This window comes from Callorhinchus milii, unplaced genomic scaffold, assembly GCF_018977255.1.
Source record: "Callorhinchus milii isolate IMCB2004 unplaced genomic scaffold, IMCB_Cmil_1.0 Scaffold2, whole genome shotgun sequence".
NCBI lineage: Eukaryota > Metazoa > Chordata > Chondrichthyes > Chimaeriformes > Callorhinchidae > Callorhinchus > Callorhinchus milii.
This window is the reverse complement of record NW_024704743.1, coordinates 115,816,816-115,838,214: the sequence shown is the minus strand read 5'-3', so window position 1 is coordinate 115,838,214 and position 21,399 is coordinate 115,816,816. Positions and strand designations below refer to the sequence as shown.

General features: G+C 45.3%; 1 protein-coding gene across 1 annotated transcript in view; it reads left to right on the top strand.

Annotated features, from left to right (window-relative positions):
• The window catches only part of lama1 (laminin, alpha 1), a 114,489-nt gene extending 93,090 nt beyond the window's left edge, over positions 1-21,399 (top strand). Inside the window, exons 46-63 of the mRNA XM_007897260.1 lie at positions 2,183-2,316; positions 3,627-3,783; positions 3,954-4,078; positions 5,375-5,525; positions 5,792-5,936; positions 6,921-7,062; positions 7,632-7,746; positions 8,621-8,791; positions 9,349-9,500; positions 10,413-10,598; positions 11,428-11,608; positions 12,470-12,582; positions 15,326-15,515; positions 16,842-16,994; positions 17,896-18,049; positions 18,845-18,978; positions 19,862-20,084; positions 20,839-21,399. Coding sequence (XP_007895451.1) covers positions 2,183-2,316; positions 3,627-3,783; positions 3,954-4,078; positions 5,375-5,525; positions 5,792-5,936; positions 6,921-7,062; positions 7,632-7,746; positions 8,621-8,791; positions 9,349-9,500; positions 10,413-10,598; positions 11,428-11,608; positions 12,470-12,582; positions 15,326-15,515; positions 16,842-16,994; positions 17,896-18,049; positions 18,845-18,978; positions 19,862-20,084; positions 20,839-20,999 — 2,787 coding nt within the window. The 3' untranslated portion in view covers positions 21,000-21,399. The remainder of the gene's footprint in view (positions 1-2,182; positions 2,317-3,626; positions 3,784-3,953; positions 4,079-5,374; positions 5,526-5,791; positions 5,937-6,920; positions 7,063-7,631; positions 7,747-8,620; positions 8,792-9,348; positions 9,501-10,412; positions 10,599-11,427; positions 11,609-12,469; positions 12,583-15,325; positions 15,516-16,841; positions 16,995-17,895; positions 18,050-18,844; positions 18,979-19,861; positions 20,085-20,838) is intronic.

The following is a 21,399-nucleotide window of genomic DNA, read 5'->3' as shown; positions in this document are numbered from 1 at the left end:
CGCACCTGGCTCTTCAGTGAGCGGAGGTGGGTGGTGAACCAGGGGGAGGAGCGAGAGTAGGAGACAGTACGGGAGGTGATGGGGGCAAGAGTGTCAAGTGTGGAGGAGAGGGTGTTGTGGAGGAGGGTGAGAGGAGAAGGGGTCAGTGAGGGTTGAAGGCCAGAGGGAGAGGAGTTCAGAGGACTCCAAGGCAGCGGTTAGGGATTGTGGGGGTAACTTCTTCCAGGGGCGGTAGAAGATGGTGGTGGGTCTGGTGGAGGTGGGGAGGGGGGTGGAGGTGGTGAAGGAGATGAAGTGGTGGTCGGAGATGGCCTTGTCGGTGATAGTGACATCCGAGACACTGAGGCCCCGGGTGATCACCAAGTCGAGTGGGTGGCCGTGACTGTGAGTGGGGGAGTTGATGTGGAGGGAGAGGTTGAGCGAGGAGAGCAGGGAAGAGAAGTCTGAGGAGATGGAGCAGGAGGGGGTGAAGTGCAGGTTGAAGTCGCCCAGGATGATGAGGCGATCAGAGCAGAGGCAGAGAGATGTAAGAAGTGTCGAAATATCGGAGATGAAGGTGGGAGAGGTTTTAGGGGGCCGGTAGAGGAGGAGGATTTTGAGTGAGATGAAGGAGGGGTGGGAGAGGGTGAGGTGCTCGAAAGAGGGGAAAGAGCCAGAGGAGTAGGGGGAATAGAGCAAGTGGTGTCCTTGAGATAAGGGCTACACCACCGCCACGGTGGTTGGGGCGAGGGATGTGGTGGGAGGTGTAGCCGGGTGGTGTGGCCTCCGTGAGGGGGAAGGTGTCGCCTGGGGTGAGCCAGGTTTCCGTTAAGGCCATGATGTCAACGCTCTCATCAAGGATGAGATCATTGATGACCAGGGCCTTGTTATAGAGGGAGCAGACGTTTTGTAGTCCGATGTGGAAGGAGTGGTTGACAGAAGGGTGTGTGGGAGGGGAGGGGGGTCCCGGTTGTGAAGCAGGAGTGGGGGAAATGGGGATGAGGGAGGAGAGGTTGGCTCTCCGGGTCTGTGTCCGGGGTGGCTGGCGAGTGTGGTGGGGAATGGGGCAGTCGGTGTGGCTGCTGCTGGACAGCCAACGCCGAGTGCCACGGTGAGCCCGGCGGAGGATTCCCAGACTGGAACAGAGGGAGGTTGTGGGAGGGTCAAGTGGGGATAGAAGGCGAGAGGGACAGAGAGAGAGGAGGACAGAGTGGGAGAGATGCAGAGGGGGGAGGGTTTGGGGGTAGGGAGGAGGGAGGGAGGGGGTGAGGGAGCTCGGGTCAAAGCGGCAGCCATAGTGCGCACGCGGGGACCGGGAGCGAGCGGTCAGGTGGATGGCATTATCCTATAGGCTGGGGCAGCCAACCCAACAGGACCATGGTGGGCCCTGATGTGAGCCCTGGGGGTGGCGGTGGGGGGCGCAGAGGTTTTTTTTTTGTTGCACGCGCACACTCCTGAAAACTAAACTATGACGTCAGCGGTTCCCCCGCTCCGCCCCCACCCGTTCCCTCCTCAGCCCCGCTAGCTGCACTCCCTGCCGCCTCGTGCTTAAATACCTGGGTAGGTAGGCCCAGGTTCCTCCACGCGCTGTCCTGCCGCCGCTCCCCGTGTGGCTGCACTCCCTGCCGCCTCGTGCTTAAATTATGAATCTGCAGCCCATTGGCCCAGTGGAGAACATCTCCTCCACTGAAGCTACGAGATCATGATAGATCTTCTAATCCCATGTCCCCTCCTTCATGGAATCCCGTAGTGTAGTGGTTCGCGCACTCGCCTGGCAAGTGAGAGGACCCAGGTTCGATTCCCGGGCGTGGCGAAACCTTAGGCAAGTTTCCTTTCTCCACACGCCGCTGTGTAACTAGCAGTAAGTACCTTGTTAATCAATTGGTGGATTGCTTAATTCCTGGGCAAAAAACAGGGCAATAATTCCTGAAAAATAATAATAATAATAATAATAAATTGGTCACTCACGACTGTTTGTGGAACACTGCTGTGCGCAATTGACTGCTGCGTGTTGCCCACAAAAATATACTGTCAATTCACTTCACAGTATATTCTGTGAAGCACTTTGAGACATCTCGAAGACATTGTCGGAGGCCCTGCAAGTCTGCTCAGGGGACATTAGAGATCCCATGGGTGGCAATATATCAACGCTATGTGTGTGTGCTGACCCTGTGTGTGTGTGTGTGTGCGTGTGTGCCCACAGACTGAGTTCCTGGCCGTGGAGATGCGTCGTGGCAGAGTTGCCTTTCTCTGGGATGTGGGCTCAGGCACCACGAGGCTGGAGTATCCTGACCTTCAAATTAACAACAACAAGTGGCACAGAATCAACGCAGCCAGGTACGTCTCTGTCCCTCGAGCTCTGGCTGGGTTTCCCCCCTCTCCCGTCCCCTTACCCACATCTCTCCCGTGTCTGTGAATGCATCTCTGAGTAATAATAATTATTGTTATTATTTATTATAATAATTATAGATAAAATGCCTTTTCATTTCCACCCACCCCACTTCACCCCAGGCCCAATATGCTCACGGTTTTGAACCGTACCTCACTAATCTCTTGTGAGGTTAGCTTCCACTCCTCTCTTACTCATCAGAGACTAAGAGGAAGACAATGGTAGAGACTTGCCTCAAAAAGAGGTTGAGTTTCCTAAGCAATAAATGATTGAAGCATTATGAATCAGAAACACACTGGGTTTCTATCGGATAACTTGGTTGAATCCCAATTCCTTGCTGCTGTCCTGAGTCCCTCTGACATTCTCTCTCGTTCTCTCCATCACTTCTTCAATCTTTCTGTTTTTGCCTCTATCTCTGAATGACCCTGCGCTGTACACAAAATACCAATATTTAGCTTCCTGCTTCCCATTAGGAAGTTAGCACTTCACGTGTGCACATGAGGTGCAATGATAACAATGCACGTTATTTAGATTTTAATTGGTTACCGAGCAACTTCACACACGCACACTACTGGAGGTTTGTTTGTGTTGACTATCAAGGGGGGGGGGGAGATTCTTTGACTCCAGCACAGTCTGCCGAGCCGCTGAGGAAAGGCACCATCTGCTGTCTGTGAACCGTACTCAGGGTAGGTTGGTATCAACCTTCAGGATGGAAGACAACTGGGCACAAAAAAATTATCCTGGTGAATTTTCATTCAATATTTCCAATCAATGTGGATATGAACTGATTGATCATAGAATCACAGAAATTTACACCACACAAGGAGGCCATTTGGCCCATTAAGTCTGCACTGGCTCTCAGAGCAAATTGTTCATTCAATCCCACTATCCTGCCTTTATCCCCATACCTCTACAAGGCTCTATATTTCACGTACCTATCTTCTTCCTGCTTAAAACCGACAATAGACTTTGCTTGTACCATCGCATTTGGCAGGGCATTCCACACCCGAATAACTCTCTTTTTGCTCTTCCTTCAACTTATAACCATGCCCTAATCACTGACTTCCCTACCAGAAGAAATAGCTTCTCCCTATTTACCCCTCATAAAATGTTATACCCCTGTCAACCTTCTCGTAGAACCTAACCTGCTCGTGACTGAAGCCCCTCATCCTTGGTATCATTCTCGTAGACCTCGTCTACACCCACTGCAAGGCCTCATGGTGATCTCTCAGGAATGAATATCTCTATTATCCGCCAGGTTTGGAAGATTGGGCACTTTGTCGGTTCAGGATGTCAGTGTTTCCAGCTTGGAAAAGCCAGGGTTAAAAAAGACCACATCTCCTGGGATCTCCACTGTACTGGACGTGAACGACTCCACATTAGTATTTGTTGGTGGACTTTCTGGGCAGGTCAAGGTAAGTTGGGAGAGATGGAGTCTCTTGTTTTTCTCTCTCTCTCTCTCTCTCTGAACATTTTACTGTTTTTTGCATATCTTGTTTGTGTTAGAATTGACATGTTTCTCCCCTCACTCCAACACCCCGCCCACTCCCCACCCCCAACAATAATACTATTCACTTGTATGCAGAAGGCACCAGCTGTGAAAGTTACCCATTTCAAAGGCTGCATGGGAGAGACCTTCCTCAATGGAATGCCCATTGGCTTGTGGAACTATCGCGAGAAAGAAGGGAAGTGCGGGGGATGCTTTTCAAGGTAATGTCTTTGCTTGCTGCCACTTTATGCTGTTAAAGAAGACGCTGGTATGACTTTCCATTAACATTTAACTTAGCCGAGTGGGGGGTTAATTCCACAATCAGCCACACTATGATATCACAGTACAATACGCTTTACACTTATACAGCACCTCGCACATCCAGAGGAAACCTGAAAATGCTTGACAATGCTGGGTGGGCATCCGAGCTTGGAATGGGAGGTGGGGAGAGGAAAGATGACTGAAAGCACTATCAGAGTGAAGTAGTTTGGGAAATGCTTCCTGACGTGAAAGCTGCTATATAAATGTATATCTGAAGTCCTGTAGCTCAGTGATTAGAGCACTTGCCTCCCAAGCGAGAGACCTGGGTTCAATTTCCGGCAGGGCGAAACCTTGGGCAAGTTTCCTTACTCCACAAGTTTCCTTACTCTGCCTGATAATAATCCCTCAAGAAAAAAATAATAATAAATTGGTCACTTCAATCTACGACTGTTTGTGGGACACTGCTGTGTGCAATTGGCTGCACAGTCGATTCATTTTACAGTATGTTCTGTGAAGCGCTTTGAGATGTCTAGAAGACATGAAAAGTGCTATATCAAATGCAGGGATTATATTTTTATTTATTTATCTGCCTGATCAGGTGGATGTTGACAGATCCCATGACACTATTTCAAAAAAGAAGTTCAGTTTTTCCTGGTGTCCTGGCCAACAAACCCCCAAATAAAATTGGTCACTCACTCCATGGCTGTTTTGGGGACATTGCTGCTCAAATTAGCAGCCACATTCACCTACAAAATACATAGTCACAAACCACATAAAATCGTTTGAAATGCTTTGAGACCACACGATGATCTGAAAAAAGGCAAGGATTATTATCATTATACAGTATGTCACTAATAATAACAATAATGATTCTTGCATTTGATATAGCGCCTTATCATGTAATTGAGACGTGTCAAGGTGCATCACAGAATCTTTTGTAAAGTGGATTGACTATTTTGTGGGCGAAACGCGGCAGCAAATTGCACACAGCAGTGTCCCACAAACAGTCGCGATTGAGTGAGCACATTTTTTTTGACCTTGAAAAGGAAGAATTTGCAAGGCTTTGGGGTGAGAGCGGGGGAGTGGGACTAATTGGATAGCTCTTTCAAAGAGCTGGCACAGGCAGGATGGGCCAAAAGGTCTCCTCCTGTGCTGTAAGATTCTATGACCTACATTTGCGCGTGCATCAGTCAGGGTGGGAGGTGGAGGAAGTGGAGGGCAGTCACTGAGTGTCACCACTGTACCGTGTCGTACAGGCCACAGAATGAAGATCATTCCTTTCACTACGACGGCAATGGTTACTCGGTGGTAGAGAAGACCCTACGCACCACAGCCACTCAGATCGTCATGCACTTCAGCACATTCTCACCAAATGGCCTCCTGCTGTACCTGGTGTCAAGCGGCATGGTGAGCACTGCACGGTTTAGCACTTTTATTTGTATTGCGAAAAACGTGTGTGAGATGTTTCCGAAACGATTCATTCCATTTTAGGTAGCCATGCCTTAAGACCTTCCTCTTCGACGGTGCCTACAGTCACCTTCCTCTGGTTTGGTGTCAGACTTCATGGCTGTTAAGATCTCCGAGACACTACCTTGTGTTAAGGGCACTGTATACATTCAAGTTGTTATGGTTGTTTATCTATTGCCCTAATCCTGTCTCTTGTGTCTGTTCAGAGAGATTTCTTAGCAGTGGAGCTGGTCGATGGGAAGGTTCGAGTGAGCTTTGACCTGGGATCTGGAATTCTGGCCCTTACCTCTGAGAGGCGATACAACAACGGAACGTGGATTAAAGTCGCTTTCCAACGTAACCGGAAGATAGGTAAGGCACTGTTTGCACTGATTACTGATCATCACTGGGACGATCAGATGCTTGATTGTTTAAAACACATTTGATGTATTTTTCAGCTGATAATAATAATAATAATAATAATAATAATCCTTGCATTTGATATAGCGCTTTTCACGTCGGGAGGACGTCCCAAAGCGCTTCACAGAACACACTGTAAAGTGAATTGACTGTATATTTGTGGGCGAACGCGGCAGCCAATTGCGCACAGCAATGTCCCACAAACAGTCGTAGATTGAAAATGACCCAATTTTTTTTTTATTATTTTTTGGTTTTTTTGGAGGGATTATTATTATCTTGTTGATACTCGTCAACAAGGTGATGTCTCACCACTGTAATCATAGACAGACTGCAGACATGGTTGGGAAGAGATATGCCCCAAACCTCTGGGACTCCCTGCCTCAACCACTTCACCTTGCCCTCTTTTTGCCCCTCTTTGTACCTGAAGGCCTTTCTCTTTGACTGTGCTATAATCATCAACCTAGCTCAGCAACATGCTCTGCCATTGTTTGTGGGGTTTTGTTGTGTACAAAATAACTTGACTTTTTGGGGTACAAAAAACAGCCATAGAAATTACTGTCTTTATAGATGCTATAAATGTGCAAGTTCTATTTGTTTACAATGTGGTTTTAGGGGATTAAACTCCTTAGCAATTATTTTCCAGGGTTTGGCAATGCTTTGGGGTATATTGTTTCTATAATAAAGAAGTTCTCAGCAGAACATTCAAGTAAAGAACAGAACCAAATCTTGTGGAGTGCTTCCCAATCTCATGTGTATCCAATGTGTTTCCAGTTGCATTTTGGCCACAATTCAATTTGAAAAGGATATTTCACTTTTCAGCACCTGACCTTTGGAAATATATTTCATACAAGCACAAGCCAGGATAGTTTGACTGTCCTTTGCTTAAAAAGCTTAAAGGCATTTATGTTAAAGCACCCTACATGTATATATTCCTAGGTCTGTTAGCTGTCATGGATGCTTTTAATTCAACTGACCAAGAAATCAAGAAAGCCGAGTCACCAGGAGGGTCCTTGGATCTCAACCGCGGGACCAAAGATCCAATTTATATTGGGGGACTTCCTCGCTCTGGGAAGTACAGGTACGTTCATATCCTTGCCACTGGGTAGGGGATAGGGATTCTTCCCACTCAGCTCCCATCAAGCCTGCAAGCCAAAGCCCTAACATATAGGGTGTTGTTAGCTCGACAAGCAGCGAGTACCTTGCCAGACAGTGGCCTCAATGGCAAGGCACACAGCTTTAACTGATTAAACTCCAGCCCAACATATATTCCCTCAATGCATGCTTAAGCATGGTGATGGGTTTCCACATGTCAGACACCCGGCTGACAAAAAAAAAGTACCTGACCTTTAGAAATATATTTCAGATAAACTTACAAGCGCAACCCAGAATAGTTTGACTGTCCTTTGCCTAAAAAGTTTATACTTAATGCATTACCACATTCTAGGATTCCCAAACCTTGGCACTTGGAAACTTGTGCCTAATTACTCTCTGGAATTGTGTAAGCAGAGTGCGTCCCTCCAGGGAGAGAGTGTGCATTCTATCCCAGACACAGGGAGATTTCCATGTGTAGGTGGTGTCTGTGTATGGAGGTGTCAGTCTGGTTTGAATACTGATTTGGAAACACTGCGGGGTAATTTATTTTTACAGGAAAGAAGTTCTCAGCAGAACATTTATTGGCTGCTTGAAGAATGTGGAGATCTCCCGCTCTACGTTTGACCTGCTTAGGAATTCCTTGGGGGTGAAGAAAGGCTGTCGCCTTCAGGTAATGAAAGATTTTAAGACGATGAGAACTTTTTCTTTGGCAGTTAGCGATATCACTTTGCGTGATTCTGGAAGTGGCTGATTGTTATCTGGAAAAATCTGGGGGGGGTGGGGCGGTAGGATCTATCAAACAGAACAGGATGTTTCATCTTCTGATCTTTTTGCTGGATTTCCCGGCAGTTTTGCAAATCTCGCATATTTACAAAATCAGTCTATCAGGCTGTTTCTGGAACCATGTTCTGTACAAATTGCCTGTCTTGTTTACCTGGAAATACATAGCCTCTGTACTAACAGCAGTTATCTGTGAAGTGCTTTGAAATGTTGTAGGCACTACGCCAAACGCACAGCTTACAATATTTTAGGTGTCATCCTGGCTCAGTTGGTAGCAGCTTCGCCTCTGAGTCAAAAGGTTGTGGGTTTAAGTCTCACATCGAGACTTGGAGCTCCTATAGTCTATAGGCTGACACTTCAATACAATGCTGGGGGAACACCAACAACAACAACTTGGATTTATATAGCGCCCTCCACGCCGGACGGCGTCTCAGAGCGCTTAAATGCTCGATACTTAACGGTGCCGTCCTTCGGGTGAGATGTTAAACTGAACTCCTGTCTGCATGTATTATAAAGATCCCATAACCCTATTTGAAAAGAGAAGTGAATTTCACCCAGGGAGGTCCTGGCCAACAATCCCAAATAAGAGTGTGGTCATTCACATTGCTGCACAAATTGTCTGCTGCATTCTCCTACAAAACACACAATCATTACACTTTACAGTATATCCTATGAAGTGTTTTGAGACGTCCTCCTGACGTGAAAGGTGCTTCATCAATTGCATGGATTATTATCAATATCTGAATTAAACTTTTTTTAACCAGCCTATCCGAAGTGTGACCATCTTAAATGACGGTTATATTCAGCTGCGACCCAAAGCCTTGCCGGTGGTAGCGGATCTTATGGCAACCTTTGCCACGAAGAACAAGACTGGCATCATATTGGCCGGTTTTGGCAAGTCTGGCAGAAGCCGGAGCCGTCGACAGACCAAGCTGGTGAGTGAATAACATGAAACTCGGCCAGTGTTTGGCAAAAAAAGCAGTAAAGAGAACAGAAATACCCTGAATAGAGAAAAAACTCAAGCAGTTTACCCCAGTGCACACCCTGGGGTCCCCAAGCCTTGGCTTTCACCAGCCTGCACCTAATACTTTTCGGAATTAAGTAAGAGGAATATGTCTCTCCCGGGACAGAGTGTGTATTCCATTCCAATACACATGATATCTAAAAGAAAGATATAAATTCAATGAAAGACGTGCAGGCTAGACTGACAACATTGTTACCAGGAATGAGTGTTTTAGTTACAAGGAGGGCCTTGAGAAGTTAGTGCTTATTAGTGAAGCTGACAAGGTCATGGGGTGACCCAAAGGAGAGCTTTAAGATTACACGGGTTTTTGATGGGGTAAACAGTAACAGATTATTTCTACTGGTCAATGAATCAGTAACAGAAAGGCACAAATTCACAATAATGACAAACAAAGAGAATGAAAACATTTTTTTTAATTTCCCCCTCTGCCCTCTCCCACTTCCCCCGCCCCCAATAAATGGCCTTTAGCCTTTCTTCGCCATCATGTTGGTTGACGGGCACCTGGAAGTCCACATCAACACCGGGGACAGCATCCACACCAGAAGGCTGGTTGCCAAAGACCCATCGGGAACTTTAAGTGACGGACAGGAGCATTCGATTATCGTGAGCAGAAACAAGAGGTGTGTGCACTTCCCCAGTATTGATCTGCTTCAGGGTTTCATGGTTTGATCTGCTGGGGGTCAGGGTTTCAGCTTATCTCCCCCATTCTCTGGAATTCCATCCTGGAGTCCCTCACTCCCTCACTGCTTTCAAGGTCTATCTCAAGACCTTACTCTTCCCCTCTCCCCCAGCTCCCATCCTGACATGAAAGGCATTATATAAATGTAAATTTGTGTCATAGTTTGTACTGTAATGGGGAGAGGTTAATACAGTAGGACCTTGAAACTCCATTCTCTGGACCTTGTGATTTGTTTCCTCCCTAAGACTCAAAACATACCTCTTTGAGTGTGCTTCAGGTCAACTTTCCCTTTCCCCCAACCCCTCTCGGCTCCCACCTTCCGCCCTGGAGCCCGTCCAGAATTGTCAAGCACTTTGGGATGTGCTCCCAATGTGAAAGGCACTGTATAAGTATAAATTGCATTGTATTGTAACCCAGTTATAAGGTGTTTTGTTATAATACGAGTTGACTGATAACTTGGTTGGGAAGTGGATCACAACATTGCACAGAAAAATTTAAAATTTTGGTGTAGAAACCTTCTTGCTTCGTCTTATCTCATCTTAAATGGGAAGTTTCTGCCAGGGTCCTGGCCAACAATACCCATTTCCAGTGATTCCTGTGGGTGTGAATGATTTGAGCCTTTTTGATGATGTCATAAGGGACTTTGTCAAAATACAATGATTATTATTATTATTGTTATTTAACACACCGTTCACCTTCTCTCACATTAACCAAGGACCAACCTCTGGTCACAATTATCAGGTTGTTGCTAACGTCATTCCCTGTGAAATTTCCAGGGACATTCTTTACCCACTAGGATCAATACGATGCCTCCTCTTTTCCACATTGAACTCTTATCCCTTACCTCTTGCAGGATAGTGACTTTGCAGGTTGATGAAGGGAACCTCTCTGAAGTGAGACTTGGATCCTCAACAGATAACAGCCCGTTAAACATCACCAAACTCTACGTTGGTGGAGTTCCAGCAGGCGAAGGTGTTGCAAACCTGAAAGTGGCCAAATCATTCAAGGGTTGCATTAAGAATTTGGTCCTAAACACTGAGTAAGTTTGATCCTTGCTGGATCACTGGATAGAAATTGCGTACAAAAAAACAGTGACTACACCAAACACTAATTACTTTGAAGTGCTTTGAGATGTTTAAAAAAAAGTATATTCTTTGTTCTACGGTCATTTTGCCTACGGCGTCGTGTTCTACCACTATCAAGTGCTCTGGGACTCTACCCTGAGTGAGGGGCGCTATATAAATGCAAGTTGTTGTTGTTCTACATTTTTTTAAATTGTTGCAGTGTATTTGCTTTAACAAAAATGCAGTTCTATAAAAGTGGCTTGCTACATTTCAATCATACTTTTATGAAACAACAACTTGCATTTATATAGTGTCCTTCACACAGGCGAGGGTAGTGTCCCAGAGCGTTTAAACTGATCTGGGCACCGATTTCCGTGTAATCGAAATCAAGTATTACTTCAAGATTCTGGTCCTGACCTTCCAATCCCCCTCCCTGACATGTGCAGTTTCTTCCAGCCCTATTCTCCCTCCACTATTCCCAACTGTGAACTGCTGCTCTTTCCTCACCCTCTGTACCCTACCACAGTGACTCTCACCTACTATGGCCCCGCTCTCTAAAGCTCTACCAAAATCCAATTTGTCTCACCTTAAAGAAAACAGCCTCAAATTTCCCCCTCCTGCCTTCTCGTCCCAGTGATCCACATCGTCTTTGTAAAGTACTTTGCAATGTTCAACCTGTGTGAAAGGCTCTTGTGTAAATACAAGTTGTTGTTGTTCCCATTATTAATGCATTGCATATGATTTAAAAAAAAACCTTTATGAAGAATAACCCACAGAGTACTTTTTTTTAATATTTCCCTGCAGGTTGTTGGATTTCACTGGTGCTCTGAAGTACAAGAACATTGGTCTGGACAGCTGTGAGCTCTCAGAGAAGCCCAAAGCTGAACTGCAGCCAGATGAGAGAGCATTGGATTCCTCACCTTCCTTTATACCTACAGACAAAGCTCTGAAGGCAGTCCAAGGCATTCCTTCCCCTGGCAAAATTGTAAGGAGGCTGGGGTCAACTCCATTGTTCTCTAGAGAAAATGAACAACATTTGGTCAAACTTCACAGATCCCTCCTTCCTTCTTTTCCTGTTGTTAGGTGTCAGCTTAGTTCATTTGCTAACATTCTTCTTGTCTTTGGCCCTCGAAGATTGTGAGTTTAAGCAGTACTTGAGCTCATAGTGCAATGCTGGGGGAGAGGCGCCATCTTTCGGATGAGATGTTAAACCTAGGCTCTGTCTGTACTTTATTTGAATTTGATGAGGAGCTGGGCCACATTGAGGAACCAAATTGTCTATCATGGGCTTCATGTTTCCATAGTCAGATCCCTTCCCTATGGGAAGATCAGAAAGGGAGGTCGGTGCCTCACTTGCAATTCCTAACCGAATACAAATCCCTTCACACCCTGGCACCTCCCTACCTCTCCAACCTGCTTATTTCTACATTCCACCATCTGCTGCCTCTGCTCGTCTGTCTCATCCCCTCTGCTCCACCATCGGCCACTATGCCCCTTAAACTTTGGAACTCTTTTCCACAGCACCTCTGCCTTGCCCCCTTCTTCCCCCTGAAGACTTTCCTCTTCGTCCGCACTTATAGCTACCTCTCCCGGCTCTCCGTTGTGCTCCACCACTGTGAAGTGCTTCGAGACACTACCCTTTCTGAAGAGAGCTAGATAAATGCAAGTTGTTTTTGTTGATCGATAGAATCTTATGGACAGACTTTCTGCCCATCGCCCATGCTGGTGCTCGGGTGGGGGGAAAGCAGGGGGGAATGAGGCTGGAAGTAATACATTTTTATGCTCCATCAAATGACTTACTAGCTCTTTTTGAACGTGTATGTTTTTCTCCCATTCTGGCCAACAGGCACAGTGTGCTGTAGATGAACTGGCGAAGGTTGATTCCAATTCGTACCAATTTGGACTCACACAAGGCAGTCACATGATATTGTCTCTCGACGCGACCACAGTGAAGAGAAAGTAAGTGCAGGGTGTTGTACTATTGAGTGACTGTGAAGGCTGCGGGCTATTCGCACTGGAACATAAGTCACAGACTTGATGGTGAAGGTCCCATTGGGTGTCTGCCTGGAACAGTTGATAGCACTTTGAGCTTATCGCCTAAGACGACACTTCCAAGGCGGTGCTAGGGGAAGTGCAGTATTGTCAGAGGTGCCATTCTTTAGTGTCTTATCCAGCAATCCCCCAAAATAAAATAGGTCATTCACTTCATGGCGGTTTGTGGGCCATTGCTGTGTGCACCCATTGGGTGCCACATCGGTATATAAATACAGAGTCACTATATTTTTACAATAAGATCCTGTGAAGCACTTTGAGATGTTTCGCTAATGTGATAAGGCACTATATATAAGTTAAGTATGATGATTATTATTAGTAGTAGTAGTAATAAAGGGGCTCAAAAGGGTCCTGTCACTTTGAAAATCCATATTTAACCCAAAGATTACTGGGGAGAAGTTCCACCTGGATCTAGATTTATTCTTTCTATGTAACATTTCAGAGATTTCAGAATGTGGCAAATTGTTGAATTCAATCTTAACTTTAATTTCAAAATTGCCGAAGTTCTGAAATGTTACATAAACACCAATCACTAGTCACTTTTTCTGATTGAGGTGTTTAAAATAACAAAGGGAATTGATCAGCTAGATCATGGACGACTTTTCCCTTTTCCCTTGGCTAGCCAGATCCAACCAAGGGACATGATCTTAAAATCAGACCTCTAGGGGCTCAGAAATTAGATCATGAAACATTTTTTCACACAAAAAGGGATTGTGAGAACTTGGAATGCACTGTCCCAGAAAATCTTACAGGCATAATATTTGCCACGTTCAATAGGGAGATAGATAGTTTCTTCGGAATTAAGAGTATTATTAGGGGTGTGGGAACAGATGGGAAAATGGAATTAAAAGATCCGTCATGAACCAGTGAACTGGTGGAACAGACTCCAGGGGCTGAATGGCCCTGTCCCATTCCAATAACTATTGGTTACTTTTGTCTGCATTTTTGATTGCAATGGTAATATGGTTTTGCAATTTCAACCTCCCCTACCTGCACTGCTGGACAGTCGCATATCATTCCCAAATCCTTTAAGGAATAAACTGGTCTCTTCAAATGGGAAAAGTGGGAACCACCTTTCTCTCTTGTCTCCACCAGAGGACACCCTTGTCCCTCCGTGTGCAAAGCCATTGTGTAGGGTTTGGCTTTTCTGATTGGAGCTTTGACTGTTTGTTGCAAAGGCAAAGTTTATAGTTGCTGAGCATTAGGGCGGCTGCTAAATTGTTAAGCTCTGATTCATTAGTTCATTCTAACGTCATTAACGGAAGAATGCTTGTGTTTAGAAATAGCGATAAATAATGAAAACTGAGAGGTAAACAAGTCTTATTTATTACAGTGGGATTTTCCACTGTTGGTTTCTATCTTAGATTTGTGGACCAATTTATCTCTTCATTTACTGGTAAATCCGTTTTGTTCCCTGAATTTTATGCTTGAGGTGCATTGGTTCAATTTCATGGTATCAGCTTAGCTCCATTGGTAGCATTCTCACCTCCTGAGTCAGAAGGTTGTGAGTTCAAGCACCACATTTGGATTTTGAATTCAAACAGTGTTTGAGCAGTGGGTGCCATGAGATGTTAAACTCAGGTCCTGTCTGCCTGTTCAGATAGACATTAAAGATCTCATGGCGCTATTCGAAAAGAGTAGGGAGTTTCTTCCGGTGTCCTGTCCCTCAAATAAAATTTGTCATTAACTCCATGACTGTTTGCAGGACATTGCTGTGTGCAAATTAGCTGCTGCATTTGGGATTAGTGCCTTGGAACGTCCTTCCGATGTGAAAGACACTATATACAAATGTCATTTTTCTATTGTTGTTGCGATTGCCTACAAATCAACAGTTACTCCACTTAAAATAAAAGAAAACAATTCATGTGAAGCACTTTGAGAACGCCTCCTAACATGAAAATTGTTTTATTAAATGCAAAAATTATTATTATTTTATTAATGATAATAATAATAATGCTTGCATGTGATATAGTGCCTTATCACGTCTTCGAGACGTCTCAAAGTGCTTTACACAATATACTCTAAAGTTACTTGACTGTATATTTTGTGGGCGAAACGCGGCAGCCAATTGCGCACAGCTGTGTCCCACAGACAGTCGTGGATGATGATGATGATTTTATGAATCGTATTACAATTCAGCTCTTTCAGATCAGTGTTGCTTCAATGCAGAAACTACATAATCTCTGCCTGAAAAACAACTCACCCTCCTCTCCTCACTTCTCACTTGGTTCCCATCATCTTTGTGAAGTGGTTCAAGCGCTCGCGATTTATACTATCACATTAGAGGCATCAGACACAAGGAATCACTTAACCCCAACCGTGGCAGAAATTTTATTTCCTCCCCTCTCCCACTAACATAATATATTTATACACTCCACATATCCTCGTAATAACTTACATTTTAGCTGGCACCTTTCACGTCAGGGGGGACATCTCAAAGTGCTTCACAGGATTTACTGTAAAGTGGAGTCACTGTGTGTTGTGTTGGCCAACACCCTTACCCTAACCTGTCATAGGAGAGAAATTGGAATCAATTGACTTTATATTAAACCAGGACATCAGAGAACTCTAACCAGTAGTCAACGGGCTGGAAGTGGGTTTGGCTTCACAGGGGGAAGAATTGCAGGTCATGTTTCCCTGTGTCTTTCAGGTTTACTCTCCAGCTGAAGATCCGAACATTTGCCTCCAGCGGCCTGGTGTATTACATGGCCAATCAAAACCAAGTGGACTTCGCTGCTCTGCAGCTGTGGGAGGGACGGTTACGCTTCCTGTTCGATCTGGGCAAAGGTGCCGCCATAGCAATGCTGCCCAAGCCCATCAATGATGGGAAATGGCACATGGTGAGTCCAACACCCTTAAATTTCCTCTCCTCGCCTCTCCTCAGCGATTCCCACCATCATCGTGAAGTGCTTTAAAACATCAATCCTAAGTCAAAAGCGGTGTGAAACTTGTTGTATACGTGATTTCTGCAGTCGTGTTTTTAATGTTAAAGGGATCAGCCGTGCAGAATGACTGATAAGCTTGGGCTCTTCAGCCTTGAAAGATAAGGTCTCGGAGTGGCCCTTGCAGAGGTGTACAAGATATTAAAAGGAATTATGAAGCTAAACCCAGAAACATAAGAATAATATAATAATAATCCTTACATTGAATACAGGCCTTATCACATCATTGAGACATCTCAAAGCACTTCACAAAATATACTACAAAGTGGATTGACTAAATTTTGTGGGCCAAACGTATTTTCAGATATGCTTAGATAGGAGGACACGACCTTGGGCTAAAGGTTCAAGACCCCCTGCGCTCAAGTAACTCGGTCCTGCTATACATCCGCATCACCATTATGGCTGAGCCATCAGTCACTGTGACCCTAATCTCTAGAACTACTTTCATCTACCCCTCAGTCTGTCTTCAAACCCTGGCATAAAATATATCTCTTCAACCACGGCTGTAGTTGAAGAGATAGCTCCTACTCTCCCTTGTTCGGCTTTCAGCCCCGCCATTGTGAGCCACTCCAAGATGTTATCCTGGGTGAAGGGCACTGTATAATGCAAGTTATTGTTGTTTTTCTGAAGAGCAAATTTAGGACACATGCCAGGAAATTCACCTACAAAATACAGTCACTATAATACAGTAAACAACAATAACAACAAATTACATTTGTGCAGTGCCTTTCACGTCAGGAGGACATCCCAGAGAATCCTGTGAAGAGTTTTGAAACAACCTCCTAATGTGGACGGTGCTATATCAGATGCAGGGATTGTTATGATTAATTATTAGTTTTTTTTACAGAGAGTAATTAACATCTAGAACAGGTTACCACAAAGGGTGGTTGATGCCAGAATGCTGGGCTTCATTTAAGAAACAGTTCGATGTCGTGATGGGAATAACGATAATAATCCTTATATTTGATGTACCGCCTTTCGGGTTGAGGGAACATCTCAAGTGCTTCACTGGATTTACTGTAAAGTGTAGTGACAGTGTATTTGTAAGTGATGTGGGAAGGCAGTAGAGTGGGTGGAGTTCTGGATGATCAAATAAGCTAAAGGGCCTCCCTCACCCGAACCTTTCCTGTGATCTTTTGAATCGTTTTCACTAAAGAAATTATGCAACAGCCAGTCTTGCTGCTGTGAAGAGCTTACCCTGCCTTGCTTGCCTTTCCTCGGCAGGTAACAACAGAGTACTCAAAGAAGAGGGGAACGGTCAGCGTGGACGGGGAAGAATCCAGCCCGTCTATGGCAGAGGGAAACCTTTTGGACGTGGAAGGGAAACTCTACCTGGGAGGGCTGCCCCAGGACCTCATCCCCAAAAAAATCAAGAATGTAAGAACCGCAGTGGAGAGCGCAGAAACAGGGCCCTTGCCCAACCAGTCAGTACTTGCGTTTATACTTCACGCGAGTCCCCCATACACTCCTTACTCCCTCTCAGAGCCTTCCATTTCCTTCTCCCTCATGTGTATATCCCACTTCCTCTTAAATATGTCTATATCATCTGCTTCAACCCTCGCTTCGGGCAGTGAGTTCCACAATCAGCAAAAGGTCCATCTTTATCCTGAGATCCTCACAGGCTTGGAATTCCACCTAGGCTCAGGTTGCAGCACCACTTTCTCTTAAAATTTAAGATCGAGTGATACAACACGGAAACATAGGACTTACGACCCAACTGGTCTGCACTGGTGTTTATGCTCTACATAAAACCCCACCCCTCCTGTACCTCTCCATTCCCTTTTCCCTCATGTCAACATCAAGTTTTCTCTTAATACATTGATGGTTAGTTTCTTCAACCACAGCCCCTGGCAGCGAGTTCCACATACTCGCCGCTCTAGGCTTGAAGAGGTTGCTCCTAAACTATAGTGACCATATTTCGTAAACCAAATCTGGCGACACACGTATAGAAACATTTTTAACTGACCACAATTGCTGATGCTGGCAGTTACTGGAGAAGCTTGTTGGGTTAACGACTGTATTTCACTGATGAGTGTGTCTGTTTTAGAATGTTATTGTTCTTGCTCAGTTTGTTGCTGAACTTAAGACAGGGCAAGCTTTGCCCCAGGGACACAATACCTCAGCCCAGGTCACCCTATCCTAAACTCCCTGTTAGATCTACCACTGATTGCCTTATTTTCATTCATGTGCTCTAGTTATGGGCTCCCTCTTGGAGATTTGTGGAAAATTGCCTCTTCTTATGCAGACCTTTAATATGAGTAACTCTCTATTGTAACAGGTTACCCACAGTGTCCCCGCCTGCATCAGCAGCGTGAGCTTGAATAACAAGCCACTGGACACGGAACGACCGCTCTCTATACTGACTGTCGGCCGCTGTTACACGGTTGTGCAGGAGGGCACTTTCTTCGATGGCACTGGCTTTGCTGCGTTAGGTAAGACTGAGCTCCACAGTGCGAGGTTTTGGTCTGCCACACACTGATCTCCCCACAAAAGTGAAGCAGAAATTAGAATTTAAGATTGAACCGGTGGGGAAGAGAAGAGAGTTTGGGAGAAAAAACATTTGTGACCCAGAGTGCGACTGGAATGTGGAATTCACTGCCACAAACCTTAACGGAGGCACAGTCCATCAGTTATTTTAATGAGAGAATTTACATGGGTGTTTGAACATGAGGAATGTTGAGTGTTTTGGAGGGCAGAGGGGAGAAATGGGATGGAGTTAGGTGATTCGTGCGGTGGGAAACACCGGGCAGAGGCAGACTTGGGATGGAAGGTTTGCTTTCATGCTGTGATGTTTCCGGACAATCAGCCATCACCACCCCAGTCCTCGCCAGGCTCCACTGGCTCCCCGTGCTCGGTTCCAAGATCCTCATCCTCGCATACAGATCGCTTCATGCCCTAGGCATCTCCCAACCTGTCTGACCTGCTTATATCCCACTCCCCTGCCCACGCTCTTCAATCAGCTGGCACAGACATGCTGTGCATCCCCCCAACCCACCACGACACCATCAGTGACCAGGCCTTCAGCCACTATACCCCTAACCTCTAGAACTCCCTGCCTCAAACCGTCTACCTCTTCGACCACTTCTATGGTCACCTCCCCTTTCTCCCTTGCTTGTCGGCCAACAGCCACCACTGTGCATCGCTCCGAGATACTATCCTGTGTGAAGGGCCCTATATAAATGCAAGTTGTTGTTGTTGAGTGTTGCACTAATGCCTTCTTTTTTCAGTCAAAGGAGGCTACAGGGTGAGATCTGACATGATCGTTGAGTTTGAGTTCCGCACTACGCTCAGGAATGCCGTGCTGTTTGGTATCAGCAGCGCCAAAGTGGACGCTATCGGACTGGAGATGGTGAACAGCAAGGTGATGAAATCAGTAACTCTGGCCACTGGCCGCAGCCTCAGGCAGACAATATTATTAATAATAACAGCAACAATAATAAATAACTCTTGCATGTGATATAGTCTTACCACTTCGTCGAGATGTCTCTAAGAGCTTCACAGTGTTTTACCGTAAAGTGTGTTTCATTACTGTATTTGTAGGTGATTGATTGACAAGTTGTGAAGTCCAGTGAGCTGTTGCTATACACAGTAGATCCCCGCATTATAATACACTTTGTCACTTATTGAGGTGTGGATCCCTGATATAACAATAATAAACTGGTCACTTCAATCCTGTGTGGGACACTGCTGTGCGCAATTAGTTGCTGTGTTTCGCCCACAAATATATTCAGTCAATTCATTTTACAGTATATTCTGTGAAGCGCTTTGAGACGTCTCGAAGATGTGAAAAGCTCTATATCAAATGCAAGGATTATTATTATTTAATTAACCCCCAAAAACATTAAAATGGGCCTGCCAACTCGCAGCGAACAGGAAGCGAAGTCTGGGTGACCTGATGACCAGAAAATCAGACACTTGTGTTTTCCAACGCACCAGCCGGCGGTTTGAACCATCGATGGAGCTGACCAGTGATCATGTCCGCGATGTAATGGATCACGTGCCCTGAGACTACTGGTTGTAAGACCCCAGCTTCACTGTTATAGCAGTTATAGATTTTCAGGATTTGCTAATGGATTTTGTGTTTGCTAATTGATTTCTTAAATGAGGAGCTAGGCAGATCTGTAGCCCTCCAGGGGCACTGCTGGCGATTAGCCAGTGCAGCCACCACACACTGGGACTGGGAGAAGAGGTCAGACATGTTTGAACCACCTTCTATAACCAACGCTCTCTCCTTTTCCTTCCAGATCCTGTTCCACGTGAACAATGGGGCTGGGAGAATTACCGCCAGGTACGAGCCCAGAGATACAAACGGTCTGTGTGATGGCAAGTGGCACAAGCTTCAAGCCTCCAAGGGCAAACACCACATCGAGCTGACTGTGGACGGCATTACCGTTCAGGCCAATAATCCCCATTTCCAGTCAACCTCTGCAGACACCAACGATCCAGTTTATGTGGGAGGATACCCTGGTATGTCCTGCTCATGGAGGGGTGGGGATAGGGGTTGTCTAAGATGGGTGGGTGATGGATGGCTGGGGTTGTGGGGCAAGAAAGATGACCGAAAGCGCGGTCGAAGAAAATAAGTTGAATCAAAGTCTGCTTAAAGATTATTTTATATTTATTTGAATATTTAATTGCACATTTGGAGTAATGTGTCCAAAGACATGTAGGATATAGTGGGAATGGGAAGAGTATAGTATCAGTTTATGAGGATGATACCAGTGCTGGAATGTGACTGCTATCAAATTAGACTGGATATGTTAGCCTTTTTTTGCTAGAGAAGACATCTAAGATGTTTATGTTTGCCTAATAGAGTTGTTTAAAATTAGAGAAGTGTTTGACAAGGTCAACATTAATAGGGTGTTTCCACTCGTCCATAACCAGGGGACACAAATATAAATGGCAAACAGAGGATTAAAAAGAGAGTTTGGGAGGAAATGCCTCATGCAGAGATTGAATCAAATAATATAGAAGCATTCAAGAGGAAGCTAGACCTTCACCTGAGGGAGAGGGGAATACAAGGGTGTGGGAGGGATTAAGGTGGGTGAGATTCATGTGCAGTATAATCACTGACACAGACTCGTTGGGCTGAGTGGCTTGGTTCCGTGCTGCAAATCTATATAAATTCTCCAATGATTAAAAGTTTTTAAATTTACTCTAGGTATTTTGTTAGAGGTTTTAACCCAGCTAAAAGCACATATTAATGGTTATTTGTGTTTTGCAGCTAACGTGAAGCAGAATTGCCTAACCCTTCAGACACCATTCCAAGGCTGCGTGAGAAACCTCAAGCTGACGAGAAATCAGCAGACCGAAGCCTTTGACCTCAGCAGAGCGTTCGACCTCAGGGGAGTCTTCCCTCACTCCTGTCCTGGAGCTGAGCACTAATCTCGAGGGGACAAACTCCCCACCTCCCCACCCCGCCCCTTCCCATCACCCGGAGATTGCTAACAAAGAAACTGGAGTCGACAATTGCCCCCATCCACAATATTAATTGCAAACCCCCACCCCAACTCAGGATCAATGTGCGTTTCAAGCCAATACCATGTTCACATACACTTCAGTAAACCTGTAAAGGGTTATGTACTGTACACAACAGGTACCTCTGCTTCCAACAGCGAAACAATATCACAATGACTCTTATGGTTCTCCCCTTCCCCCATTCCATGTTTACAATCAATGTTTCAGTATATATGTATATTTTTCCCCCCTCCCAACAATATTTACCGAAGTGTTAAATCTTTTGTTCATGACTTTTAACATCTTTGCAATTAAAATGTAAACGTGA